General features: G+C 39.6%; 4 protein-coding genes across 6 annotated transcripts in view; 2 read left to right on the top strand and 2 right to left on the bottom strand.

Moving 5' to 3' along the window:
* Positions 1–16,671, bottom strand: part of LOC139147264 (granule associated Rac and RHOG effector protein 1-like) — a 35,675-nt gene extending 19,004 nt beyond the window's left edge. The window contains exons 1-2 of one of the 3 annotated variants that reach the window (XM_070718295.1): positions 16,624–16,671; positions 15,194–15,812 (exon numbers count right to left, since the gene is read on the bottom strand). In XM_070718295.1, coding sequence (XP_070574396.1) covers positions 15,194–15,580 — 387 coding nt within the window. In that variant the 5' untranslated portion in view covers positions 15,581–15,812; positions 16,624–16,671. Of the gene's footprint in view, positions 1–15,193; positions 15,813–16,349 lie in introns of all 3 variants that reach the window. The other 2 variants (XM_070718294.1, XM_070718296.1) reach the window with 2 other exon arrangements.
* A 349-nt stretch (positions 16,672–17,020) lies between these two features.
* LOC139146963 (uncharacterized) lies at positions 17,021–20,882 on the top strand. The gene is made up of 5 exons (XM_070717819.1): positions 17,021–17,093; positions 17,882–18,480; positions 18,762–18,946; positions 19,426–19,730; positions 20,811–20,882. Exons 2-5 carry the CDS (start codon positions 17,891–17,893, stop codon positions 20,880–20,882), a joined length of 1,152 nt encoding a protein of 383 aa, XP_070573920.1. The 5' UTR covers positions 17,021–17,093; positions 17,882–17,890.
* Positions 20,883–21,221: 339 nt separating this feature from the next.
* On the bottom strand, positions 21,222–23,046 carry LOC139147261 (uncharacterized). The gene is made up of 2 exons (XM_070718290.1): positions 22,883–23,046; positions 21,222–22,266 (listed from the first exon to the last, which is right to left on the bottom strand). The coding sequence occupies exons 1-2, from the start codon at positions 22,990–22,992 to the stop codon at positions 21,381–21,383; spliced, it is 996 nt and encodes a 331-aa protein (XP_070574391.1). The 5' UTR covers positions 22,993–23,046; the 3' UTR covers positions 21,222–21,380.
* The window catches only part of LOC139147260 (glucose-6-phosphate isomerase-like), a 26,572-nt gene continuing 22,248 nt past the window's right edge, over positions 23,012–27,335 (top strand). Inside the window, exon 1 of the mRNA XM_070718289.1 lies at positions 23,012–23,250. Coding sequence (XP_070574390.1) covers positions 23,111–23,250 — 140 coding nt within the window. The 5' untranslated portion in view covers positions 23,012–23,110. The remainder of the gene's footprint in view (positions 23,251–27,335) is intronic.

Raw genomic sequence — 27,335 nt, 5'->3', positions numbered from 1 at the left:
TTGCTTTCAAATTTTTCAAATTAATATAATCATAATCGTTGACGCAGTAAAATGCCATAACATACATCCAACTGTTTACCCTTTAGCCTACTCCATTTTGCTATTCAGATGGAAAAAAGCTCACTTTTCAACAGAGCTATTTCATCAAAACTTGCTTTCCATGGTTCAAAACTGTTAATGATTTAGTGTGCGTATTTGCCATTTGTTTGGCAAAAGTATGACTAGGATATTTTGAGTTCACCAAAAGAGGAAAAAACAGAGATGACTTCAGTGATCTGAACAATTACCAGAATCAAATCTCCTTTTTTTTCAGCTGAACTTCTCACATTTTTCACTGTTTTCTATTCTGTATAATAAAATGCTGATTCATCTACTTGTCAACACAGTCAGTCTATATGCAATGTGCATTGTTTTTGTTGACAAATGAATAATGCACTCATTTGTCAACAATAAGGCTCATCAGTCATGGCCGGGACTTGTACACTGATTGTCCAGTGTGGACATTTATCATTTTACGGGTAGGAAAAGTTTCTTTAAAAATTCGAAGAAGTTGCTAATAAACAGTCTACACGGAGCAAAGTTATACAATAGTACATAGAGGGAAGTAGGTGTTGAAAGACACACTCATTTCTCTATTATTTATCACTTTACCTGTTGAAGGAACACCCCATTTTATTCATATTTATCATGTCTGCTCTTTTATTTCAAACCTAGAAACACTCCTAGGTGTGCAATATCTTGTTAACACTCAATTTTCTGTAAACATCACAGCTTCATAACAGACCAGTACAGATCTATTACCTCATCTTCAAAATATGTACAGCATAGTTTTGATGAGAGACAAATAGTAGGCTAACAGTGTCAGTTGTAATACTGACAGATCAAAGTACACTAAGGTAATCCAGACAATGTTACCTCAAGAGGATATGAAACCAAAATGACTAAGAAGCAAATACCATATAAAACCAGCTATTGTTACAATTTATATATCTTTGCCCTGCTGTTCCCCTATAAAGTCAAAACCTTTCAACATAGAACAAAAGTGCCATCTCAGAGTTTGCAATGATGGTGAAAAGGGTACATCCGCCCTGCATTTGTCATTGAGATAAGGTCATGTATTGTTTATGAGATACTGTACATTTCAGAACTTCAGTCAGTAGGTACATTAAATGCCAAAATTAGTCTCACAGAACATCAATTATGAAAGTTGATGAATGCAAAACAAAATTCCATGCCATGAAGGAAGGGGTAACAACTTAATTCTATTTTCACATGGCAGAATAATCAACAATCCTGATACCTTAGTTGGAAAAAAGGTAGTGCCAGACCAGGTCAGCACCAAAAAAGAAGAACAGATATTTGACATGTCAGTTCTAATGACTGACTGTCTTTTGCACTTCTCTTATACTTGTATGTGAGTTGTAATATATCACTGAAAACTATGGTACTGTTCCAGGGTTTAGAGCTGGTATGTGGTATCATGGGTCAAAACTATCTTGTTGTACCAGAAGACATATGCGTTCTGAGAAAACCAGTGACCTTCATGCACGCTTTCCATAAATAATCACAGGCAAGTGTATTCATGGTACCTTTAACCCTTTTCCTGCCGAGCGCCCCTGTCCGTTATCCTGCCAAGTCGGTCAAAACCGGCCCCCTTTTCCGTGTCTACAGAAGATAGGCTCTCCTGCACGCTTTCCTGCCAGGCAATTCGGTCGGGAAAATACCGCATTTTCGGGGTACGATGCCCGTATAGAGGGGCAACCGCTGATGAGGTTGTGTCCAGAAAATGACGAGGTCACGGGCGTTGTTTGCCCCGGGGGACGTGCACTTTTATGCCCTTTTCTAGCTTACTTTCGCGGAAGTAAAGCTCGTTCGCCGGCACGCACGGCCCACACCGGGGAAACGTCACCTCTCTCGTGGGTTAGTAGAAGACCCAGGGGTTAGTGCTATGGGTGCGGCAGCACCCTCAAACCTGTCCTGTTTCCCCTGGGTTGTGTCACTTGGCCACGTACTTTGAACGACTTGGAAGAGTCGCACAGTGCAGTCTGCTTTGACGTAGTGTCAACGACATAGTTTCCGCCATTGAAGGAAGGCGTGTACGTAGTTTGGCCAGTTCAGTGACACTTAGCTCGTTAGTGTTACCGTTTCCTAACAGGTTAGTTGTGCAGTTGTTACTAAGGTGCAGTTTTGTACCACCTTAGCTCTGGACAGTGCAACTGCTCTATGCACTAACCCCAACGACAGATGGTTGGTACAACGTCTACGTCGCACGAGCACAGCCTCCGTTGGGCTGTGCCCCTCCCACGTGATACAACGCACGTTCATCCATTACTATAGCGTCCTTACAGATCTGCCAAAAACGAAAGTGGGGGTAAAAACAAAACAAACGAAAATATGCGATCATAGATAGTATTTTATTCGGGAATAATTTACATTATGCCGAACAATAATCTCGGAGTCTGTCTCGACGTCCGAGTGCATGGTCCGTGTTTCAAAAATTACAATCGGGGTGGCAGATCCGTGTTTCAAAAATTATAATAGGGGGAATTGTACAAAATAATCCGTCTAAACAAAACAAACGAAAATATGCGATCCATAGATAGTATTTTATTCGGGAATAATTTACATTATGCCGAATAATAAATCTCAGAGTCTGTCTCGACGTCCGAGTGCATGGTCCGTGTTACAAAGATTACAATCGGGGGATTGTACAAAATAATCCGTGTTTCAATTTACAATCAGCGGGATCGTAAAGCACAAACAAACGGCACAACCGTGCTCAAAATGTGATCATGGTCCGTGTTAAGAATACAGTCAAGCCACTGTTAGGCGAAGCTGTCCCCTGTCCGTTATTTACGTCGGGTTCTCTTGCTGATGGGTGTCGTCGGGGCTGTGTGAGTAGAGGTCTGCACGCCAATGCTCCTCTTACCTCGTAGCATCATGCGATGATGAAAAGCCGCAAAACACTCGCCCTCGTGAAGATGAACCCCGCACAGACTACATCCTTTGGACGTCTCAGACAGTCGTCCGCTCGCAGTGGTCTTACCCTCTCTGCTGCATACTTTACAGCATTTCTGCCGCCCCTCCAAACGGCTGACAACGTGCATCGGCTGATTTTGTGGATTGATGTACGAGGCAAGAGAAACGGTGGCCTCGACCTCTCTCACACTGGGCTGCGATCGCCCACAATAACCGCCAATGAGTTGTTTCCCGACACGCAGATGAAACATCTTATGGGTCAGCTTACTATCAGGGTGTACATGCTTGAAGCATATATATGCATTTACCAGGGCAACATCAATCAGGTAACATGCCAGATATGTCCACCATCTGTGGTTCTTGCGCCCAGTGTGAAAGTACTTGCGCTTCTGGTTGGCTCGGTCGACGCCTCCCATGTACCGGCGATAATTATACAGCGACAGAGGCACTTGTCGCTGCTCGTCTCCCTCCCCCACTGGCACGCACTCCAAGGGTGGATAGACCGTATTCAAGATCAGCACCTGAGCGTTACTATCCTGATAAGCAGTGATGTTAAGACGAGAGTCCGTTCTGGTCGTGGCTTTCATATCCCCAACAGACAGAGGAAGGCGCTTCCTCTTACCCGGCGGAATTAATTGAGGGGGCATGGTGCGACGATTACGGCGGTTAAAACTCCCGACCATGTAGATCCCGGTCTCCATCAGCTCTCTAGCAGTAACGACCGTGCTAAACAGGCTATCACAGAATAGGCTGTGATTATATCCACAGAATGGCTGGACCAGCTCCATCGTAATTCTTTTCACCACACCTCGCTCCTGCCGTCTCCCATCAGTCCGATCCCGAAATTTCACACCTAGGTACGGTGCAAAGTTAGCGATGTATGCAGTGGTGGAGTCGCACAGCTGCCATATCTTGAAACCGTCTCGATCAGGCTTATGCGGTAATCTCTGCTTAAATTTAGAACGGCCCTTAAATCGCACCATGCCTCGTCGATGGAGATCTCTCTACCCATCTTATAATTATTTACGCACCTGTCAACTATGGGCTCCATCCATGGATTGATTTTATACAGGGGATCCTCCTGACACCGACGTCGGCGGCGTGCCTCATCAGGATCACGACGTGGATCGTTCTCTGGGTCTGCCAGATGAAAGTATCGCATAAGCTGCTGAAAGCGACTGCGGGTAATCACAGTAGAAATACCCTGGTTTCTCAGAAAGGATCGCTAGACCAATAATCCTCCACTGATGATTTACGGTCGATACCCATACAGACTAAGACGCCAATGAACGCCTGCACCTCTCGGTAGTCAGCGTTACGCCAGTATTTATCTATTTTCCTAGCGATATATCGCTGGTGGAATTTGGCGTATTTATTAGTCTCGTCCTTGGCCAATCTGATCAGTGTAGCTGGAATAAACTTAAAAAAGTAATCGAGCTCACGGGAGTGGCTGGGCAAGGTGAAAGTCGGTCCTCTCTCATGGTCAAAATCGGTCTCCTCAAATATATTAGCATCGGTAGTCTCGACATACGCCAGACAGGAGGGGTGTCGTCCTCCGCCAACACAGCAGCAACGTCATCATCGTCGTCAGAGCTTGCCTCACCTACATACTGCCTGTCATAAAAGTCATCGTCCTCTGCCGCATCCTCGTCAACCTCCGAGTCGGACTCAGCGGTGATATCACCGTCGTCTGGGCGTCTGGCCTGAACTCGCCCGTAGCGGCATCAAGGATCATATCTGGCTCAAAATCAGGTGGGCTATCCTGATAACGAACCCTCCGCACTATCTTTTTCGGCGGGGACATCGCAGCACACGAAACTATGGCAGGAGCGGGCTGGGCAGCCTCTGCTGATGACGAGGACTCAAGCTCTTTCGCACTGGGCACAGGAACCTCTCCTGACGCAGGATGAGGGCTCATGGTGCACGCAACAGGTGGTGTCTCTCCCGGAGCAGCCGGGGGAGAACCAATGGCATCAGCCGTCTCGTTACTCACTGTCTCACTAGCAGCAGCAGACGTAGTCTGTGCAGGTGAAGTATCTCCCACAAGAGCAGATGTAGTCTCTGCAGGTGAAGTAGTCTCTCCCGGAGCAGCCGGGTGAGAACCACTGGCACCGGTGACCCGTCATCATCCTCATCGGCAGAACGATCGGTCTTACGTTTACGCTTACCACTGGGTTTTTCAGCCGGAGATAGCTTCGCCTTACGGGAGCGTTTCTTGCCCGACTTCTTAGAACGTTTACTAGGGACATCACAACGATCGCTACCACTACCGCCCGGAGACTCTGCATCTTTGAGCTTCAGTCGTCTGCTCGCCTTCAGAAAACTTTTGCGGTCCGTCAAGCTCATGTCTGGAACAGTGTCGACAGACTAGCAGGTCCCTCCCTTTTAAAGCCACAGGGAAACAAAGCCCTGGACATGATTGGACGCAGGGGTGTTAATATATGCATCCACCTGTTATTATAATGGACCTACGGCAATCAGTCCACCAACCGGCGCTGACATTCCTACCCGTCATGTAAATTGCCTGTCCGCACCATTTGATATGCTAATAATACTCATTTGCGATGCAAATCCCTTGAGCACTTAGCATAACATAGTCAATGTCATTAGCATCTCAACTTGACATTCCGTCCAGCTGGGTACGTGGCATGCGCACCTGCCACCCAAGGACGTTGGCCCAAGCCCATGTTTAGTACGGGTGGGAAACCCGTATCTTTAACCTCATGTCCCTTCTAAGTACGCCTGCGCAGGGCGTATTGTCATCCAAGTCGGTGACAAGCCAACCCGACAGATCGCCCATTAAGCAGTAATGGACTGGCCGTCTCGTTCTTGTACGGCAACGAACAGTGCTTCAGCGGCTTGTTTAGGTCATAACCGTCGCCTGCCGAGCGGCTTACCCAACTAAGGCGGTCAAAGATGAAGGATGCCAAAATTGTCAACAGCTGTCTCGGCCTCGTCCGTTGGGCAAACATGGCTCCTTCAAATAACGTGGCCAGCACGTCTACGTCATCAGCGGTGATGACGACCCGTCATTGACGCCCGAGTGCGTAAAACTCGGAATATACCGACAGGTACCTCTACCTGAGTCGGTCATACTACGGTATAAACCAAACACAGGTCTGCCAACTCCCGTTAGACTCGGCCATTAGCCGAACTTCACAGGGACAACATAGGCGTAACAAGTCGGTGAACAACGGTTCACGCACCTAACCGCAGCCGCCAAGTCGGTGAACAATGGTATCAAATTTTGAGGCCATGTTCGTGAATGGCAAGGCTGAGGCGGTGTGTTTCGTTGCACGGCTTGAACGTCTAGAGCCAAGTGCAGCCGACAACGTCCGACATCTGAGTGGGTAGTCCGACATCTGAGTGGGTAGTCTTTTCGAGAAGGTAACAAGTCGGTTAAAAGCGGTGGTTACCCTTCACAAATGTCGCTCAAGTCCGTTCGGATCAGTTCCATGTCAGGGACTAATCAAGCCGAGTCCGTCAAATCCGTCTGCACTTCCCGTCAATCAGGACCAAGTCCGTGATTTTCGTCTCGCACCATTGGCAAAAAATTGCACCGCTAGCTGAGGCGGTCTTAGGCGGTTGCCTTACAGATTAGCGTTGCCGAGACGGTCAATTTCGGCCGCAATCTATGTAGTGCCTCAGAGCCAAGTTAGCCCAAACTCCGCTAGAATACGTCAACGTGCTAACCTGCCAAGTACGCTACTCGTCCCCCCCAAAAAAAACCAGTCCCCCACCGGGGTGGGGGACTGGCTGGGTAGCTTCCGCACCTTTCCCTGTCGTTGGACTCTCTGTGAACCCATTTCGAGAGCAAACGCCGTTCCTCGCCCAAAACCTGTCCTCGAACGACCCCTAGCGCGAGCAAGGGTTTGCTACACGTAGTTCCGTCGACTAGGCAGGAAAGGGGGTACAAAAAGTAGCCCGATTTCCACCGCCTTGGCAGGATAACGGCCGTGGCTGCTCAGATTCTAGCTACACCGAATTTCAAGCGGATTTTCACCGACTTGGCAGGAAAAGGGTATTCATGGTACCTTTAAATGTTGACAAACTTCACTTTCAAGTCAAAATATATATTGAACGTTTAACGTAAAAATACCTCACCGACAGATATTTGGACTCGAAAGCTTTTACAATACTCTTTTGGTCTACCACTTGTGGGGGCTCATTTTGAAGCTCATAGGGTAAATAAATTTCCACAGGCTTTTTCTGAAAATTTGATTTTTCCCATATACAGGGTTTTAAGTGTTAGTGAATGTTTGGTAATTTGTTTCTCTAGTACTCCTAAGTCCTTACTTTTATTCTTGATGTTGAAAGGGAATGTATTTATGTTGCTGCTTTACAGAGAGTTTGAGCAAATGTTTTAGACTTTCCATTGCGCGGTGCATACATCAAAAGTATTTTGAGAAATAATACAAGTTGAAAACTCTCGAGCAAAAATTTCACTGGCTATAGTACAGCTACTGTAGTGAAGTTAAAAATGTTAAAAATGTAACTAATGGAACACTTGATATGTCTAGTCCTTCAAGACAGAATCTAGACCAATAAAAATTTGCTGTGGTTTGTTTATTAATCAATGAAAAACAATATTGGTCATTTTTCAATTGAACTTAGTTTCAACTCTACTGTAGGTAGTCACTCAAATGTAAAGTTTTGAAACTGCAGAAAGCAGGGAAAACGTATCTTAGAAGTATGCATTATCAAACCTAAGTTGTTGCCATGACTACCAAATAAGCATCATCACAATGCTGCTTTCAGATGCCACACAGCACATGTTGAGACTAATCAAGTGTTCTAGGTATCACCAACAACCTGGGTGATGTCTAGCACTTCCAGACAGGAATTCTATGTATGTTACCCAACACATTAGAAAGTACATCCAATGGTCTGACCTAACAGTACATACGTCATCATACCATATGGCTACAGGCTTTACAAATTACTATTTTCACTTACAGTAAGTCAGGTTATATTTAAAAGTAAATGAAAATCTGCCCTGCTGAAAACTCACTGGTATCTTTAATGAAACTACGATGGCCAAAGATAGGTGATATATCTATATTGGATTGGTGAAACCAATGTGGGACACTGCTTCTAGTGTATGTACACAACCAGTATATGTAACATACAGTGGATGTGAGTCATTATGTTTAAGAACAGATACCAACGCCACAATGCCAGGAAATGTGCTTTGAACTCCACATAATACTGATTGTGTCATTTCCTAATCTATATTCGAATATGTTTCTATGGCAATTTTGAATTTTCAGGTCTCTACTTCAAATACTCTGTGGGACAAAATCGTGATTGAAGAAAGTAATTATAGCTTCTGCACACCCACTGTACTTTCATAAAAACTCTAGTGTAAGTACAAATATAGTAATCCCCCATAAAATTGCCTTCCATTGCCGATTTTATGTGCTGGACAATTCTACAAACAGCAACTCACAGACCTGAAACTTCTGAAAATAGTCATATGCAAATGGAAGAGGAAAATATTTCAGAATGCATGTATTCACTTTGCATGTACACTTTTAGCATTTGCTCTTGACATGGAAAAATTGTTTGATTAGTAAACACTCTTTTTTACTGAGAGTTCTGATTCCAGATAACTCCTTCATCCGGTGCTAAGAATTTTTTCCTGAAGACGATGCTCAAATACAAAGGCATTCAAGATATCTTATACAGAGCTTGCATGAAAACATGTCACCATCCACAGCACAATGCTGTAAGGTTTGCTAAAAGTAACGCTAATGGACCATGAAAATACAAGCAAGCAACATGTCAAGCCCTACGAAATAAATCTTGTGAGCTACGATAACAGTGAAAGTGAGTGCAGCCAGTACAATGATAACGACTGTATATTTTCGGTTGAATATTTGCTGTTTGACTTATGGTATGTCTTATCCATGGAAGTACTGTTATCTCACTGACTCATATCATGTTTTCCTTCAACTTTTGAAGACCTCTGCTTCTGGGGTGAAACACTGTTAGATGACATTGAGTGATGGGAACTTTGTGGTGTCCTTCAGATAACTAAGCTTTGACTCATCATAGGCCCTAGCTCAAGGGTTTATAGACGAGTGAATTCTAATACTAAAAGAACAAACAAGGTTGCTGTATTTGGACATAAATGTATTTGCATCATGTGGACGGTCAGTTATATACATCAGAACCGTGAAACTCACTGGAACAGTGGACAGAAAACCTATTCTAAATCCCACTTTAAATACAGGAAAAATATACAAAACAATTATCAAATTTTTTGTCAAATGTACTAGAAAACATGCAAATTAGGTAACAGACACAGTTTACAAATAGCAACTGAAGTGCAATGACCTGTATGACAAGTTCACTCAACTACAGTCCTAAAATATCATTTAAATGCTAAATAATGTCCTTTTGCTTTTAAGTTATTTGATTGGGTTTAACTGCTCCACACACAGACATAACCAACATCTGCTATCATTACTACAGCTTAGACATGTATCATCAAACATACATGGCAAATAAAAATAACTGCAAACAATGGACTCACATAATAATTTTACGTTTCCCCTGAACAACAGATGATCAAGTAAACATAGCCTTCAATAATACAAAGTATACACTGTACGGTATATGTTAAGGTAAGAAGTGAAAGGTTTCACGTGAAGTGAGCATCCCCTATTCCACCATGGTCCATTGTTGAGGGACCTTGATTCAACGGAGGGCCATTGATCATATTCAAAGCAAGGTAAACGGATGGTGGTCTTTTTGTAAAGTCACATTTCCTATCAGATAACTGACAATCAGGCCTGAGATCATTAGTGTGACATGATATAATATCACAGGCTTTAATATCACATTCTGCAAAATTAGGCAGCTAGAATTGGAGCTATGCAGTTCTTATAATAATCTTTGATTTGTATGATAGCTGAAAATCCTCTTTCTACCAGGCTCCAGAGACAAACCAAAGCAAAAAATACCACTTGGAAGAAAGAGGATTAATATTGATGACCATATCTTTTCAAAAGCTTGCTACATGTGCTTCTTGTCCCTTTACTATGGCTGTCAAAAAGCAAAAACTGTAACATGGTACATTACAAGAAGTGGTTGTAAAATTTGTGATTGTGGGATTGCAATGTCTTTTGTTGTAGAGAATTTGTTTTTCTATGGGCTAGAGTTTAGAAAAACATCAGCAGATTGATTGAAAACAATAATATATCCAATATCTATATGCAAGGATGTATCAATTTATGAATAGTATGTCAAGCAAGAAACACTAATTACCAGTGATAATATTTAACCCTTTTCCTGCCAAGTCCATATTTAACCACCAGGTTAAGATGGTTAAAATTAATGAAACACAACATATTCCATATGGTGTATTTTACCATAATACTGTACATTTGAGAGCTGTTGAAAACATAAATACTGTAAACTTGATTTTTTTGGACTAAAGATGCTATAACAGACCAAGCCAAGTGGGTGAAAATACGTCATGTTTTGGCTCAATACCGCTTTTTACTGACTTGGCTGATGGGGAAGTGATACTGTCTGGCAGGAAAAGGGTTAAAGGGCCAGTAATGCTAACTTTTGGTGATTTTTTTACTATTTTTGTTTTTAAAGGCAAGTTTGAAAGGAATTGGCTCTTGTATGTCTGAGATATCTACCTGGATGGACATACGCACGGATGGATATACACATGGACGGACATACGCATGGACGGACATACGCATGGACAGATGGAATTCAATCCACAAGTCCTACAGACTTCGTCCACGGAGACTAGTAAACCAAATCATGCCAAACAATAGGGTTCAACCAAATAATGCTGATAGAGTAAATCGGTGAATGTGCAATACTGTTTTGTATTTACCAAAAATAGTAAGAACCAAAACTTGGTGTTATGAATCAATAAATGCTGCCAAATAGGAGACACATGAAATTGACCAACTGCAGAAAATCAAAGGTTGAAATTCCAAACTGTAGGCATACTGTCAATTCCCGATATGCATTGGATTAGAGTTTTGTCTCAGCTATTATTAGTTTATATAAGCCTATAGATGAATTTATTTGATTTTGGAGAGTGTGTACACATGGCAACTGATACATCCTATCAGAATGCTATATCCTAGTGTTTACTCATTAGAGTAATAGCATGTTTCATATCCTCACACAATTCCATGGCCTGATTACATTTACAGGGACATAACTTGACTTTGTCTTCCAACAAGTGTAGAAATAGAATCTAGCTTGGTATAGCCATTGCTTGTGGTAGATATGGACAAAGTTCACTGAAATTACATGTATATATGTATGTATGTATATGCCTACGTGAACATATGTTTTTTGTGCTTACTTGTGTGTGTGTGTGTGTGTGTGTGTGTGTGGTCTATATATATAATATACATAAATGCATATATAAATATTAACACAAAATCACTTTAAGTACAAAGAAATGATATCTGTTACTTAAGTTTCATTAACAGATATCATTACTTTGTACTTGAAGTAATTTTGTGTTATTCATAACGCTCTGCTTCAGCATCGAGCACCATGGGTATATTATGTGCGTGTGTGTGTATGTGTGTGTAGTATGTATAGAGAAAGAGGTATGGGTGTATGTATGCGTATATATATATATATATATATATATATATATATATATATATATATATATATATATATATATATATATATATATATAATATATATATATATAGCCTCTTGCGTAATATAAGGGGCGTTCACTGTTGGCACTATGCTTGGCTCATGGTATGTGTGCCATTAGAGCACTCTGGTGAGTCCATATTTTTCAATCCTCAACAATGTGTAACCGTACTCTCGTGCCCAAGTTCACAGGTTGCCATAAAGCCATTATGGTGATAACCGGGAGGCCACATTGTATACATTTTGTGTGTGTATATATATATATATATATATATATATATATATATATATATATATATATATATATATATATATATATATATATATATATATATATATATATATATATATATTCTTTGAATAAGAATTCATAATCAAATACTGCCCGATGGATTTGCAGTCGCACTTGACTTGCTGTAAACACATGTTGATAAACTGGTTGTCCTCCATTTTCTCAAAAGCCAAATCCAAAGATTCTCAATTCAAACCCAATGTGGGCCATAATTTTGTAGAAATACCATACAGCAATAACATATGTCACAAAGTGATGAGATAAAACAACACTACACTGAACATGCTTGTCTATCAGGCAACAGATGCATAAGAATGAAATTTTGTTTATTACAAGGCTTGTTATGAAATCAACTTTCTGAATTTATTGTCAGTGTATCAGCTGTAGAGGAAATACCTGTCTTCCATCAAAAGTTTGAACACAGACCAAAATATGACAATGATGTTATAATAACAAGCTACAATTATTAAGTGTGGTATCTCTAAGCTTACATTTCCCTGATGACTTTTGATGATTCTATTAATAATGAACAATTTTAATGAGATCACATGATTTATACTGGTAGGCCTTATTGGCATGAAAAATATCATTCTGGTAATCCTGCACAGTTTCACTACTCCATGACACAACAGCTATAGGAATGTTTCTAGCTAGCTATTGCCATAAACAGGCCTGTTTTTAGGATGATGAAAACGTCTAAAAATTTTTCATGTCTGTATTACATTGTAACTTCATCATTATTGATAAATTCATAATGCTTTGATCCGAATACCACTACAGTGATGCAATAGAACTCGGGTCTATCCCCCTGTTCAAAGATGCAGAGTTGGTCCTGTGATTTGCTTGGCAAAAACTACAACACAATCTGACAAAGACAGACAAAGCATAAAAGACAACTCTCAGCCAAAAAGGTGTGATACACACTACTGGACACTTACGCAATGTACAAATTTCCAGGAAATCAATTTTTAAAAAGCCTCCAGATGTGAAAACTCATATACAATCCTTGTCCCATTAGAATAGCAACATCCACTTGAACCACATCTTTGCCATGGGAAGATATCAATCCACAAGAGAAATCAAGGAACTACTAGAAAGATAAGAGGAACTGCATACAGAAATATCCATCTTTCAAAGAACCAGGTACTTGTTCACTGACATTTTGTGCTCATAAATTCCAATGTGAACATTTTTTATTATTCCTCACGATAAATTTAGAGACAAAGTAGCCTATTTGTTCATTATTTTAACCAGTTACAGATAACAATTTTCAAAGAATTTTACTTCCCACTGCCAGATCAAAACAATCTAAAGAGTGCTGCTTGTGTTAATTTTTCCTTTACAGTATTATAGGGTTATTCACAAAATACCCCCCTGTATGGACGAGGGCTCAGTGAGTGACGTATTGGATGAGTCGAAGGCGAGTCCAATACGTCACTCACTGAGCCCGAGTCCATACAGGGCCGTATTTTGTGTATAACCCTATTATTATAGACCTCCCTCCATTAATCGTCCATATAAACTAATTCTATGGTAAATTTTGAGGGATGCGGCACACGCGATATGAGTGGAACGCGTGCGATTGTTGAAATAAAATTGCTACGTCAAAGGTCAAACAGGCGCACCTCGTGTCTCCTGTATTCGAGACTCCGTGTACTATACAAAATACAGAAAGTTATTGGACGGTCAAACTCCCATAGGTTACGGCAGTAGGTGTATAATAATATACAATATCTGTTCTGGTTGAGTGAAGAAAATAAAAAGCAGTCATAACAGAAAAAGTGCACAAAAATCATCCCTCCTGTGATGGGAAATCTATGAAATATTGAACTAAACACTGTCTGAAATATGACATCTTCTCACTAATATTTCTCTTTTGCCTGTTTAAAGTCACATTGTCAAACATGAAAACACGGAAAACAGGGAGGTGTTTTGATAAATATCTCACATTTATCAAGGCAATTAGGTATTGTAATACCACTTGTGTTTTCTCATTAGTCATTAAATTTTACTACTGTCCATTATTGATTCTGATCTCATGACCATTTTATAATATTTCAACTGGACAAAGATGATACTGTACTCTGACAATCACAGTTCATTCTTTGATGTAGTAGACATCACTCACATTCTCTTTGTTTCTAGTCTGATACCAATGCATTATGGGAAAGTATTTTTGTCTACTGAATGTAAGAGTTGCTTTAATTTTATGTGAATCTAACAAAAATTGACCTGTTCACAGCAACTGTATATCTGTAGATGTCCATGACAGTTTGATGAGTTGCAGTTATTGAAATAAAACACCAACACTTCCTGTACAGTAACAATTGACTGCCTCATCAGCTTATACACCTACGTTTTCCATTTCACAGGGTGTGAGCTTCAAATCGAAAATAGGTATTTACGTGTTATAACACCTGCATTGGTCTTTTTTATTAATTTCTTTTTTCTTTCTTCACACAAAATAAATTCATGCTGTCAAGGGGGTTACAGTTCCGTTCAACATTGGAGGACTGAACTCAGTTAAGGGTGGATCAAACAAAAATACTCTGTAATATTATGGCTAAAATTACTCTAAAACAGTAAGCAGCAGCGTTTAACTCACTGGCACACAGACAATACTGTAATTGGAATTACTCTTGAAAAACTCCTTCCAAACTCAAAATTTGTAAATATTGTGGTTTTCAAAGGCAAGAAAAGATGTTCAAAATCAGGGTTTAAACCAAGACGATGAACAAATCTGTAGTATTTTTCATAATACATGTGACATTAGTAACAATAAAGGCAGCACTGTAAATATGTTTCTTGCTCCATTAAAAGCAAAGTTGAGAATCAACAGATGATTCCATACCCAATCTCTTGAATATATTCTTATGCACTTAGCTTTAAACTAACACATCAAAAAGCCATAGATTTAACAACTCTTGGCAACTCAACCCTTTGAATGCTGTAATTTTTCCAACCAAAATTTAAATGCAACATTTTGCCAATATTTATGAACTTTTGGGAAATTTTTTTGATAATTTTGGACAACATCACATTTCACTGGCTAGAATTTTTTATCAAAATTTTAGCAAAACTTGAAAAAATTGTATATTTTTAAAGGTGATCAAAATTGACTTTGGTGCTCCGAGGGTTAAAAGGTCTACAAATTAATGTTTTAGGCATAACAAGAGAGCATTCGCACATTTTCGTGTTGATTTTTGTCAGAACTGTTTTATATATACATATAATTAAAGAAGCTCCATGAAAGTTCAAATAATATACCTGGAGGTTTTCATCATTCCTTGGTGGAGCATCTCCATCTTTTTCCATCAAAGACGTCACTAATGCTACCGCGTCATCACGCACTTGAGAGCTAACACATGTAGTTGCAGAGCTGATGTCCTGTGATATCTGCTGTAGCTGCACGGATGCTTCCCAGAATGGGGTATTCCGGAAGACTGAGACAAATGTGTCTGACAGTTTTGCAGCGGATTCACAGAGAACATCTAAGGCATCAAGATATGTTGAACTATAGTGCTGTACTCCTTCCAGCTGTGACTTGAAACTATCCGGCATGCTGGTGTGAAACAGGGAGCGGCTTTGGTGCTCCGTGGGCTCTGGTTTAGGTTGCTTGGAAGAAGAAAATAATTGTTTCTTCAGACCAGCCATAACAGATTTCCCTTGAGGTCCCTTTGTGAGGTCAACTTGAGGCAACGCTTGCCATCACTTATTCAAATGGAGCATCAAGTGATGATATCAGCATGCTATGTCTTGACACCATTATCTCAACCATAAACACACCCAGACGGCTTCCAAGAGGTCACCCGGGGTTGTCACGTTAGGAAAGGCGCTCTCATTTGCTTCTTTGAAAACCAACCATAAATGACACCTACAAAAAAGGCTGATACAAAAGAGAGGAAAGAGATGAAAGTCAAATGAACTTGCTGTTTGTTGCTACGTATACTTAAGCTTAAACCCCTACTTCCGCATTTTTGACAACTTTTATAAGCAGACGTGGTGCAATTCGTAAGTGATGGCCTCGTTTGTGGATAGAGGGACTGTGTTTATACCATAAAAAGGCTCACAAACTGGCAAGTGTCCTGAAGTACACAGCTACAGGAAAAGTACACAGCTATAGGTAAATCTACGCGGTGAATTTCAATACAAAAACTAAGTAAATTAACAACTGAAAGCGTGATGAACTTCATAACATTAGCCCGCTGGTACAGTTACACTGAAATGTCATGAGTTATATTATGGATACAAAACCATGACATACAATTTACAAATTCAATTTTGTACACTGCTTGAAACAGTTGTTTGGTTACCCTTATTTTTTTGGTAACCTGTGTTGGCGAAATGGTGGAGAACCGTGAGATAACGACTACATGTCCGAACGTTACCCTCATGACATACGTATCTTTCGCAGTCTACGAACCTCTACTCCAATGACACAGGCTGTAGGCTAGGCAGGCACTGGCAGGCGTACCTTCACGCGGTCGTGAAACACAAACAGTACATGAACAGTTGAAGGCTTACCACACAAGACACAAACTATCGACTTAAGAACCACGACATCCGTCAAATAACGGCCAACATGAAAGATAGAGTGACTGGGTATGATATTCTGTTCGACTGCTGATTAATACTGTAATATATTGTGACTGTAATGGCGCTAAATATAGATCAGAACTGTGCCCAACACTACCTACCTTTCTGAAAACTTTCAACTCCGGAAGTAATTTTACGGAGGTCGTTTTATTACTGACATATTATTGCCATATTTGGAAGTAAAGCGAAACCATTATCTACAGAAGGTGTTGTTATTTTTATTCGACATCAATCTTGTATAGTAGGTCAGACTGGCAAAGTTTTTTACATTTAAGTAATTTTTAAATTCAGTGTACAATCTTTCCTTGAACGAGAACTCTACAAAAGAGAACAGGAATGAGAAACTGTCGGTCAACTTAGTTTTGTCCCTCACTGGAGACCTATACGTACCTATTCTTTTGATTACGCTTTAGGTTAAGGGTCTGATAAACGAATCACGAATCCCGAGCGCGCTGTGTATTATGGGATTAGGGCAAAGGTCAAGTGGGCATCAACCGACTCAGGCTTACGTAACTACGGTAAACAATACACAGACCGGCAACAATAATACGGAAGTTATCGTGCGAAACAGGTGCGTATCGATTATTTCTTCAGATTTACTCTCTATATTTTACTCACAACGACATTTACTTGTATCGTTGTCAGCTATTTAGCAGAATTATTCTTTCAAACCGAAAAAAATTACTATTTTACAGGGTTGCTCAAGTCCGATGCGTCGCCGGGGCCCGGGCGCCGGGTAGGCGTACGTTATCGTAGCTTACGTTCGATGGTATTCGCACGTTGATTTGTACAAAATGGAACCGAATCACAAAATAAATTACTTTTTGATGTTTGTCGTTTCATAAATTGAGAAAACAAGTAAGATTTTGGCGATATTCTCAAATATTTCCTTGAACGATCCACGTATTCGTAACGGATTTCCCGCCGTAACAAGTTACGGGTATCGACAGCTCGTTTTGGCGGTAAAATAAACACATAACTACCGAGGATCGAAACTTGGGTCTCGGTCTTTACTTATAAATTCGTTAATATAAACATGTACCGTTAGTTATTTGTTTAATGGACTATAATTTATCGTACGATTTGTCGGTTTATAAAATTAAAAAACAGCTACTACATAAATTCGTAATGCAATGTGCTGTCATCAACTTATTTCGTTTTAAAAAATAATAGGCTTAGGCTAAGCTTATGAGCTAGCCAAAGATAGGCCTAGGCACCGTATTTTTTCAAATCTTATAGTGAATTTTTGGGTAAGTCTTAGTTGATTGATTGGAAATATTCAGGACTAGGTTGGCGAGCTCAACATACAGAATAATCATATGTAGGTTTTTAATCCACTGCCTTTCAAATCTGTTGTAGATTACAAACATGGCAGAGATAATTAGTTATCAGACCATCAGTATGTGGAGAGTACCGGCACTGAAAGACTACCTCCGCAAACGAAATATGAAAACGTCAGGCAGGAAGGATGAGTTAGTGGCCCGAGTTTTTGCCGCCATGGAACAAAACATACCAGAGTCACCGACGGTTTCGGAAATGTCGGCTGAGAGGCATCAGTTTCTGGTGTCTCTTTTGACGACCCCAGAAGGGAACATTTTACCAGACCCTATGTCACTTGGAGATGGTTGGGTTGGTGAAGACCGTGGAATGGAAATGTGGCCTTCCATCTTCCTCAGCGACATTACCATGTACATCATGGCGAACCACCCTGGCAACGACGTACCTCTACAGCAACGTCTCTTGAATGAGTACAAGGAAGGGAAAGCATACAGGCTGTATACTGGTGGCTGGTTGAAAGAGATATTTTATCACGCAGTATCCCAGCATTCAGAATATTGCTTTTTGAAAGCAAACTGCTGCCACACCATGAAGATTGGTGATGTTCCTCACACAGTTTGGATATGTGTAGTAAAGAAAACTGGTGATATAAAAAGTGCCTATTGCTCTTGTACTGCCGGGTAAATATTCATCCACTCGTTCACTCACTAACTCACATTCCCTTATACATGCATTCATTGTGTTAGTGTCATCCACCTCAAACAATTATAAAGTTGTCTCTAAGCGCTTAAGCATTGACAAAAAATACGTAAATATCGTCTCTAACATGTCATTGAAATGTTTCGTTCTGGTTCATACCTTCCATCCTATCTAAGACTATTTAGTAATATACTAAACTACAATTTTGCTATTATTCTAGTAATTTACCAACAATCCGTTTATTTCTTGTTACATTTCGCAGACTAGGATGTTCATGCATTCATATAACAGCGATGTTTTTTCGTGTTGAAGCGGCAGTCAGAACAGGCCAGACAAATGTAGCATGTACGTCTAAACTGTGCCAATGGAATGTCCCAGCCAAGAAAACGCACATTGAACCATTGCGTGTTAAAGACATGGACTTCAAAGTCTCTAAATTCAGCAAAGGTATTTTCATTAACATTCTATTGTTATTTTGTATAGATGTATTCAGTAGACTGTTGTGTTCTGGCGCTCCGTGCCAAGTCCCCACGACCCTGGTTTTTTTTTGGGGGGGGGGGAGGGGGCGCAGGTACGGACCTCCCGCACACGACTGGGATTTGCAGTCTATGGATTCAGTACTTTCAGCCAACTATGTGTCGATCATATTCCTCCCGGCACTAATGATGCGTGTTTCTGAAAATTATGTCGTTATTTTTCAAACATATTCAAGTCATTCGGAGTATTAAAGATGTCATCAACACCAAGTGGGGATGGTGACGATATTTTTTTACGATTGTACATATTACTCTCAAATTTTACGATATAACAAATCTCACGTAAAAAAAAGTTAACGGAACAACGCAAGAAGTCTGTTTATGGATCTCCTCCATAAGAGAATAAAACTTTCTCGAAGATATTAATTATTAAAGTGTTTTGTTTTACAGTTGCTTCAAGACCCCTTGTTGACAGGAGTCGAAAACAGTTTCGGCCTGACGGATATATGCCGGAAGAAAATGAAGATGTCAGACGTTCCAACCTGCTTGATATCTTGCAGACATCAGTCCCCAACGGATGTTATAGAGCCATGAGGGAAAATAAATTCCAAGTAGAAGGTGGAGCAGAACTGTCGAACTCTGAAGAAACAAAATCGATTTTGTTAGATGATCCAAAAGCTATCGAGGAAAATGAAATTTTAAAGCTTGCAAAGTTATCTGATACTACAGATGAATTTCTTTCCAAACTTAAGAATGTAAATTATAGTGATTATGATATTCATATGTTGGAAAGCAAAACTGTGGGTCAGCATTGTAATAGTTTATGGCGTAATCAACGTACTGGAAGGCTAACTGCGTCTAAGTTTTATTCGATCTATACAAAGGTGAACACAATAAAAAATCATCCAAATAATTTACATAACATTGACTTTCTCTTAAGAACAATATTAGGACATGATATTTCCATTGACACTGTTGGATCCGTGAAGCATGGTCGAACACTTGAACCCGAGGCAAAGAAAGCGTACTTCGAACTGATGAAAAGCAAACACGAAGGATTCGGTTATAGGGAGTGTGGTCTGTTTGTCGATAAACATAAGCCTTATCTTGGTGCTTCACCGGATCTTGTTGTGAGCTGTAAATGTTGTGAAGTAGGATTAATGGAATGTAAATGCCCCTTCCGAATTCGCCATTCAGTTCCATCCGTGTATAATTTAGATTACATACAATTGGACGATAGTGGAAGTATTAAATTAAAAAGAAATCACCTATATTTCGCACAAATTCAGGGTCAGATGGCCATTACCGGCACACAATGGTGTGATCTATTCATATTTACTTTCGCCGGGAATCTTACACTTCGAGTTAACTTCGATGAGAAATATTGGTCAGACCTTGTGACCAACCTCGACTATTTTTTTAATACATATGTAGCTAATGAATTATTATCCTCTTGTGTTTGTAATTGAAGAGTAATATGGGAGAGACAATGTATTTAAACTTTCACAGGAGTTATTGAGTTTACGTTCGTACCAGAAAATAAATAAAATGCGACAAGTTTTTTTGAATTTGAAATTAATATAGTGTTTATTTCGTTACATACAATATACAAGATAAGAATAACTTTTTCTATTTACATGGTCCATACAGCAGAACTAAGCTTACATACACAGTTTTGGATAAGTGTTGCATATTGCTGAACATATCACAACGATGTCATCAGCTTTATCTAAAAGTGTGATTGGAAATTCATTTTTCAAAATTTTGAATGTTTTCAACCTTCTTATGGCTTTTTCAACAAATATCCTCAAATTCGCAATTTCTTTTGTTCGTAGAACGTCACGCCTGGACATTTGTTCGTCACCTCGTTTGCCAGGGGGTATGTGAAGATGACAGTGTCTCAGTAAGAGGTCATCAGCAATAGTGAAACCTTTGTCTGCCATTATTTCGTCATTGTATTGTAGTATGTCGTAGAACCCGCTCTGTCTAGTCAAGTACACGTCAGACGTTCTCCCACCCCATGTCTCAGATACAAAATTGAACATCCCACATGGCATAATAGAAACTAAAAATTTAATTGTCTCGTGATGTTTGTAATCAGAAAATGTGGCTGCACGCACAACTGGGTCCTTTGGTGCTTCAATGAAAACTTCTGTGCAGTCTATTATGTATCTAACATTCTTATATTTTGATTTTCTAAATTTCATGGGACAGTGTTGACTTGCCACTTCTCTCGGAGGGTTGTAAATAAGGCATTTTAGTTCACGGGCTAAAAATCGCAACCACGTGTTGATAATATTACTAACAGTACTTGAACTTATACCGAAACGATCAGCAAGATCTGCATTCGTACTGCCAAGACGCAATTTCATCAGTGTTAGAAGGAATTCATCCTTTTGTCTGAGTCAGCGACTTGGTCCAGATTTTTTTTGTGTCCGTGTAAACCTATGCACCTTGGTTGACAGTTTACTTGGACCCCTCCAGTATTTCAGTTTCGAAGCCTTACTTTGAAGGACTTTATCAAACAGGCTGTCGAAAGTTTTTCTGTTTGGCAATCCTGTAAAAAGTTTTGTTTTTCTATCATCAGAAAGATTTAAATGACTGAAGGGCTGTTTGATTTTGTCGTTGAGTTTTGTTTTCAAGTTTTGAACTTCTCGTTTTAATATACCTATATATTGTCTCAGCAAGTCTATCTCCCTGTCTTTAGCTTTCAGTTTCTCGGTGCATCTTTCGTTTATACATGTGCTGGGTTCACAAGGCGAAGAACAGTAATCATGATCGTTATTGTGAGTTGTTATTGGCGATGACGATGTAATTGATGAAATTTTTGCAGAGTGTTGTGGAGCATCACTGGATGTTGGCAAAGATGCGCATTCGCTACTTCCATCACTGTCATCACACTTGACCACAACAATTCTGTTCACTGGCTTCCGTCTGGAATTGATGATTTGTCGTCTAGTGTCAGTATAGCCGAGGTATAGGGTAGGGTCGGGGTGTTCTTTCGTTGGTGTACCGTCGATGAAATGGCGAGAACAAACTCTAGAGTACCTGTTTGGTTTCCAGTTCTTACCGCTACCATCTTTTCGATTGATCAATCGTTGCCATCTGAGTCTACCCGATTCATCTTTGAGACCCGTTGGAAACGGGAAAAGGGTGAATGGCGGACGACAATTGCACCGCCCCTGTCCAAATAAGCAGTTGTGACTCGAGCAAACCTCTGCCATCCATTTTTCTAACCTGACGCCACTGTTTCCACAGCCGACTACACAACAATTACGATGTCCTGGCATTCTGAAAGGAAAGCATTATAAAAAGTTTAGTCACAAAGCAATAGATTGAAAATACACAATTTTCTGTTCGTCTGTTTAAACATTATTTATGGCCAAAAATATGACCAGGTCATACAATATACAACTCGAAGGAGCACTTTGGAATTTAGTGACTTTTATGAGGATATGGAGGATAAGTAAAGACCGAGACCCAAGTTTCGATCCTCGGTAGTTATGTGTTTATTTTACCGCCAAAACGAGCTGTCGATACCCGTAACTTGTTACGGCGGGAAATCCGTTACGAATACGTGGATCGTTCAAGGAAATATTTGAGAATATCGCCAAAATCTTACTTGTTTTCTCAATTTATGAAACGACAAACATCAAAAAGTAATTTATTTTGTGATTCGGTTCCATTTTGTACAAATCAACGTGCGAATACCATCGAACGTAAGCTACGATAACGTACGCCTACCCGGCGCCCGGGCCCGGCGACGCATCGACTTGAGCAACCCTGTAAAATAGTAATTTTTTTCTGTTTGAAAGAATAATTCTGCTAAGTAGCTGACAGCGATACAAGTAAATGTCGTTGTGAGTAAAATATAGAGAGTAAATCTGAAGAAATAATCGATACGCACCTGTTTCGCACGATAACTTCCGTATTATTGTTGCCGGCCTGTGTATTGTTTACCGTAGTTACGTAAGCCTGAGTCGGTTGATGCCCACTTGACCTTTGCCCTAATCCCATAATACACAGCGCGCTCTGGATTCGTGATTCGTTTATCGCTTGACAAGGCAGAAGAGCTTCTTTCGTCTTTATCTGAGAAGAACCGGAAATCTGTGTGATTCAAAATCGCGAACTAAAAATGAGTGCTGCAGAAACTGTTCCAAAGTTGACATCGAATGAGTGGTACGATGGGTTGAAAGAGTACCATGACAAGAATATAGCTAAGCTTAACATGCCTCAGATGTTCCAAAAAGATCCCTCTCGCTTTGACAAATTCAGGTGAGTTTGCATTTGTCGTCGACATTAAGTTATGTTGCAGACCTAAAGGTCACTTGAAGTTCACTATTCTTTCCACTGTTTTGTGCAGTGCACGGCAGGTTTTACTCCGACTGTGGATGGTGAACTCTTTCAAGTACCGAATGTTACATTAATGTAATAAGACTGAAAATAACAATTTATAAACGCATCATTCTGAGTAATCTGTACACAGTGCAGTACAAATATTTTCTGTCGTCTGCATGTTGTCCCGTGCGAGCTATCTACTGCCCATCGGATTCACCAATGGCAATGCAGAAGCAGGGTTGCGGATCGAATTCCGACCGTAACCGGAGCTGCAGCGGAGTCCTATGTTCTGTTGAGATCATAGTTATTTAGTGCATCTGCATGTTACTTAGGGCGAACATTGCCAGTTTATCCCGTAAACTACCAGGGTAAACTATTTCCCCAAACCCCTTTACACAGTATGTGTTCAGTCAAGGAGGTAGTCCCTTTCTACCTCTTTGGTTGAGTATAAAGTCCCAAGTTTTGTTGCAGGTATCAGCAAAACACAGTGCATGACCTTGTCCAAGCAGATGTGTAACTGCTTCACATATAGACATTCTATGAGCGGGAAGGCATGTGAGGGAGGCCATGATTTTTTCCATCGGACTTCTTTACCCGGACAGGGACGATTTACTTTACCTTTGAAATATTTGATTTCATGGGTCACTGGGGGTGCACATTTTAAGAATAAATTGGAAATTAGTTTTGAGGTGTCGCTACGGCTGCAGGTCAACATATTTCCTATATTGGAAATTAATTTGCATGGATGTGTGCATTTAGAAGGGATAGTTTTGGAAATGGGGAAATGTTTACAATAATAGTGAAATTATGATTGTGTGGAAATGAGCGGAACGTAAAACAGAATTAACAATTTCATGGTAGAAACATAAGGCAAACTAATTTAATCCCCAGTATATTTGAAATGTAAAGCTGACACAATAAGATTCAAATTTTCTTCCACTATGTGTACCCTTCAAACACTTTTTAAAACCAATGTGTATGTTTCCCCCTGACACAAGGCCTGATTTGCATTCATTATCCCGAAATTTGCAATGTCATTCTGGTTAATGCCATTCCTTGGTTGTGCAAAATATCCAGGGGGTGTCGCTCATAGAATCGCATTTTTTGGTAGCGTAATCAAGTATCAAGGGGTTGTGTTAATGCCTCACTTGGCATTTGGGCCCTGAGAGATCCATACTTCTGCTCTTTTTTAGGCTGCGTTTACAAAAAACAGTTAAGGGTGGCTGGAAGAATTCAGGGGGATTTGAAAATTTTTGGGGTAGTAGGGGGGACTTGTAAAGTTTTGCTCTGCCTATAGGGAGCACCTGAAAATTTGTTTGTTTCCTTTTTATGATTGGAAGCTCTGATGGATAATTCAATGAAAATTTGATAACATTTTAATTAATGTCATCCAATTGTTGCAATTCTAGTAACAATTAAACAAAATCTAGAACCATTTTGTCACATTTCATTACTTTTGTCTCAAAAACATCTAAAACTATGAATTTTTGTAAAAAAAACCAAACAAGTAGGCCTAGTATTTGGGCAGAAGCTGCAGCTGTTGATAATTTTTTCAATATTTCTATGCAGTATATCAACGGTAATACAGTTTTTTTGCTGTCTCCCTATAGCGTGCTGAAACACACAATACTCAGTTTGTCGACAAAGACTTGCATATATGAATATTGGATGATAATCAAATTAGAGTCCAGACTGAAAGTCATTTTCAATGATACAAATGCTGGGTATATATTCACAAGCTGTTTTGGCAAGCTGAATACTGGACAGTTCAACATGCTGTAGGAAGTAGAACAAGAATGCAGTTGTGTAAACTGAACAAAATTATTATCAAAATTATCAAAGTTAATACAGCTACTGCCCTGCTGCTGCCCACACGCAGTGTCACTGTCACTGCATACCAGCAGTGAGAGAGATAGCTCTGGCTATGAAGTAGCTGAAGAGTTCAGGTGATGTGACACTCATGACAGTGAAACATATTTGTACACAAGATCAGGCAAGAGAGCAACACATGAAAGACCAGGTGATTTGAAAGTTATCAGGGATTTTTGAATTCTGGCATATGAGAATAATCAAATATTAAAGAAAAAAGGTGGGGTGATCATGCTTGATTTTCTAAATTTTCACATTTTCATCTTAAAATAACACAAAAGTAAAACTTTGTAGAGTAAAGACTCTAATTCAGAATTTCCATAATTACATCAAAAATTTCAGAGATTAAAACATTTATTTGATGGAAAATTTTAACCTTCCAGTATAATCAATTTATAGGTAGCATCTAACATAGACAGGAATTCATAATTTGCATACTCTCTCATGATCGTCATTTTGTGTGATCTTCAGCAGGTGCCAATGGGCCTTGCCAGATCGAGATCGATTAATTCAAGTCGCTTTTAACTCATAAATCAAAAATATCCTCTGATGTGCTTTAAAATGAATCAATTTAAAAACTTGCCTGAGGAATATGGCTCTACAAACTGCTAATAACAGGTAGTGTTGAACATGTGAGAGCAGAATCACCAAATACATGTTTATTTTTTCTTTACGTGCATCCCTAATAAATATGCAGCTATATGATAATAATGGGGTGGGGGAGGGGACTTGAAAATTTTTTAGGGTATCGAGGGGGGATCTGAAAAATAATAAGATTTCAATCATGATTCCTCCAGGCCCCCCCCCCCCCCAGACCATTATTTGTGAACACAGCCTTACTGCCATTATTTGAATTGTGGAATTTCTCTTGAGCAATGAGTTTCTGCAGAGTTGTATGAAATAATGCAGCATTTTAATATTTTCTATTACATGTAAATGAAAAATGATTCCTAGTGAATGTACTTCGAAAGTTGTACCAGGTACATTGTTTGAATTACAGTGAGTGAAAAGCCAGTAGCGGAGCCGTCAATGAAACGTTTTGCCCAGTATAACCTGCATTCCTCTACAGCCTATGGTGTTTTGGCACAGATATTGCACAGTGACCATCAGGTATTTATTTCAAGTTTCACATGAAAAATTATACGCCATTAATTATGGAGAATTCCTTGAGGTTCAGAGCAAAATGTCACACATAAATTAAAATATCTGTGCTGTATTTCTGATCTATCTATAGGCTAATGTTGTGAGCAAATGGCCTTCAAGATGTTCAGTTTGGATGATTGACATTAAATGACAATATTTTCAATGTATTTAGTTGACCTGTAACTTGGTAAAGTGTTATAAAGTATCATTATTAACAAAGTCTTCTAGTCTGTTTTCATTAATTTCATACACCAGTTTCATATGAAAATAGATCCTTTTAAATGACAGTCATCACTCTATAAGCAGTTAAACTTTCAAAATTTTTTAATGTTTTCACTGTCACTTTTCAAAGCACTCCAGAGGAGAGTATTCATATTTGCACTGTCAATCGAAGATTACTTACAGGATGTGATCCATTATGTGCTGTACATAAAGGAAACACAAACGATCCTCTGATCTGTAACTAACACAGTTGAAAAAAAAAAGAAAAGTATAATCCTGTCATTATTTGTGTCATTCTGCTTCCAATTGCCAAATGAATAATTAGCCATTTCAGAATATTAATCAAAATAGCGTGATTACAATTGTCAAAAAGTCCTTCAGTGAATAATGCATTATGGTCAAAAATATAAGAACCAAAACATTCAATATATTTATTGTTGCAGTGAACATTATTTGGAAAGATAATTTTTGCAAAGCCTTGCTGTTTAGTTTCCATAACATCTTAATAGCTTTATACCCATAAACACTAGGGTTTGATGACTGGCATTGCAAGAGTTCTGTTTTATTTTGAATCAAATGACCGTGAACGAAATTTTAGAACACACAAGTTGTTGTCCAGGCAGTCTTCATTGAATCAGCTGCATTGGCTCCACGCAGGCTGGCTGTAACATCACAGGGGCTCTTAAAAACTTGATTTTAATAAGTCCCAGATTGAATGTAAATGAACTAATGTGTTGTCAGGAAAATATGTATCTGCGTATAAATATCTCCAAAGAGGTTTTTTTTTA

This window comes from Ptychodera flava, chromosome 13, assembly GCF_041260155.1.
Source record: "Ptychodera flava strain L36383 chromosome 13, AS_Pfla_20210202, whole genome shotgun sequence".
Classification (NCBI taxonomy): Eukaryota; Metazoa; Hemichordata; class Enteropneusta; family Ptychoderidae; genus Ptychodera; species Ptychodera flava.
The sequence above is the reverse complement of the archived record's forward strand: the minus strand, read 5'-3'. Positions and strand labels throughout refer to the sequence as shown.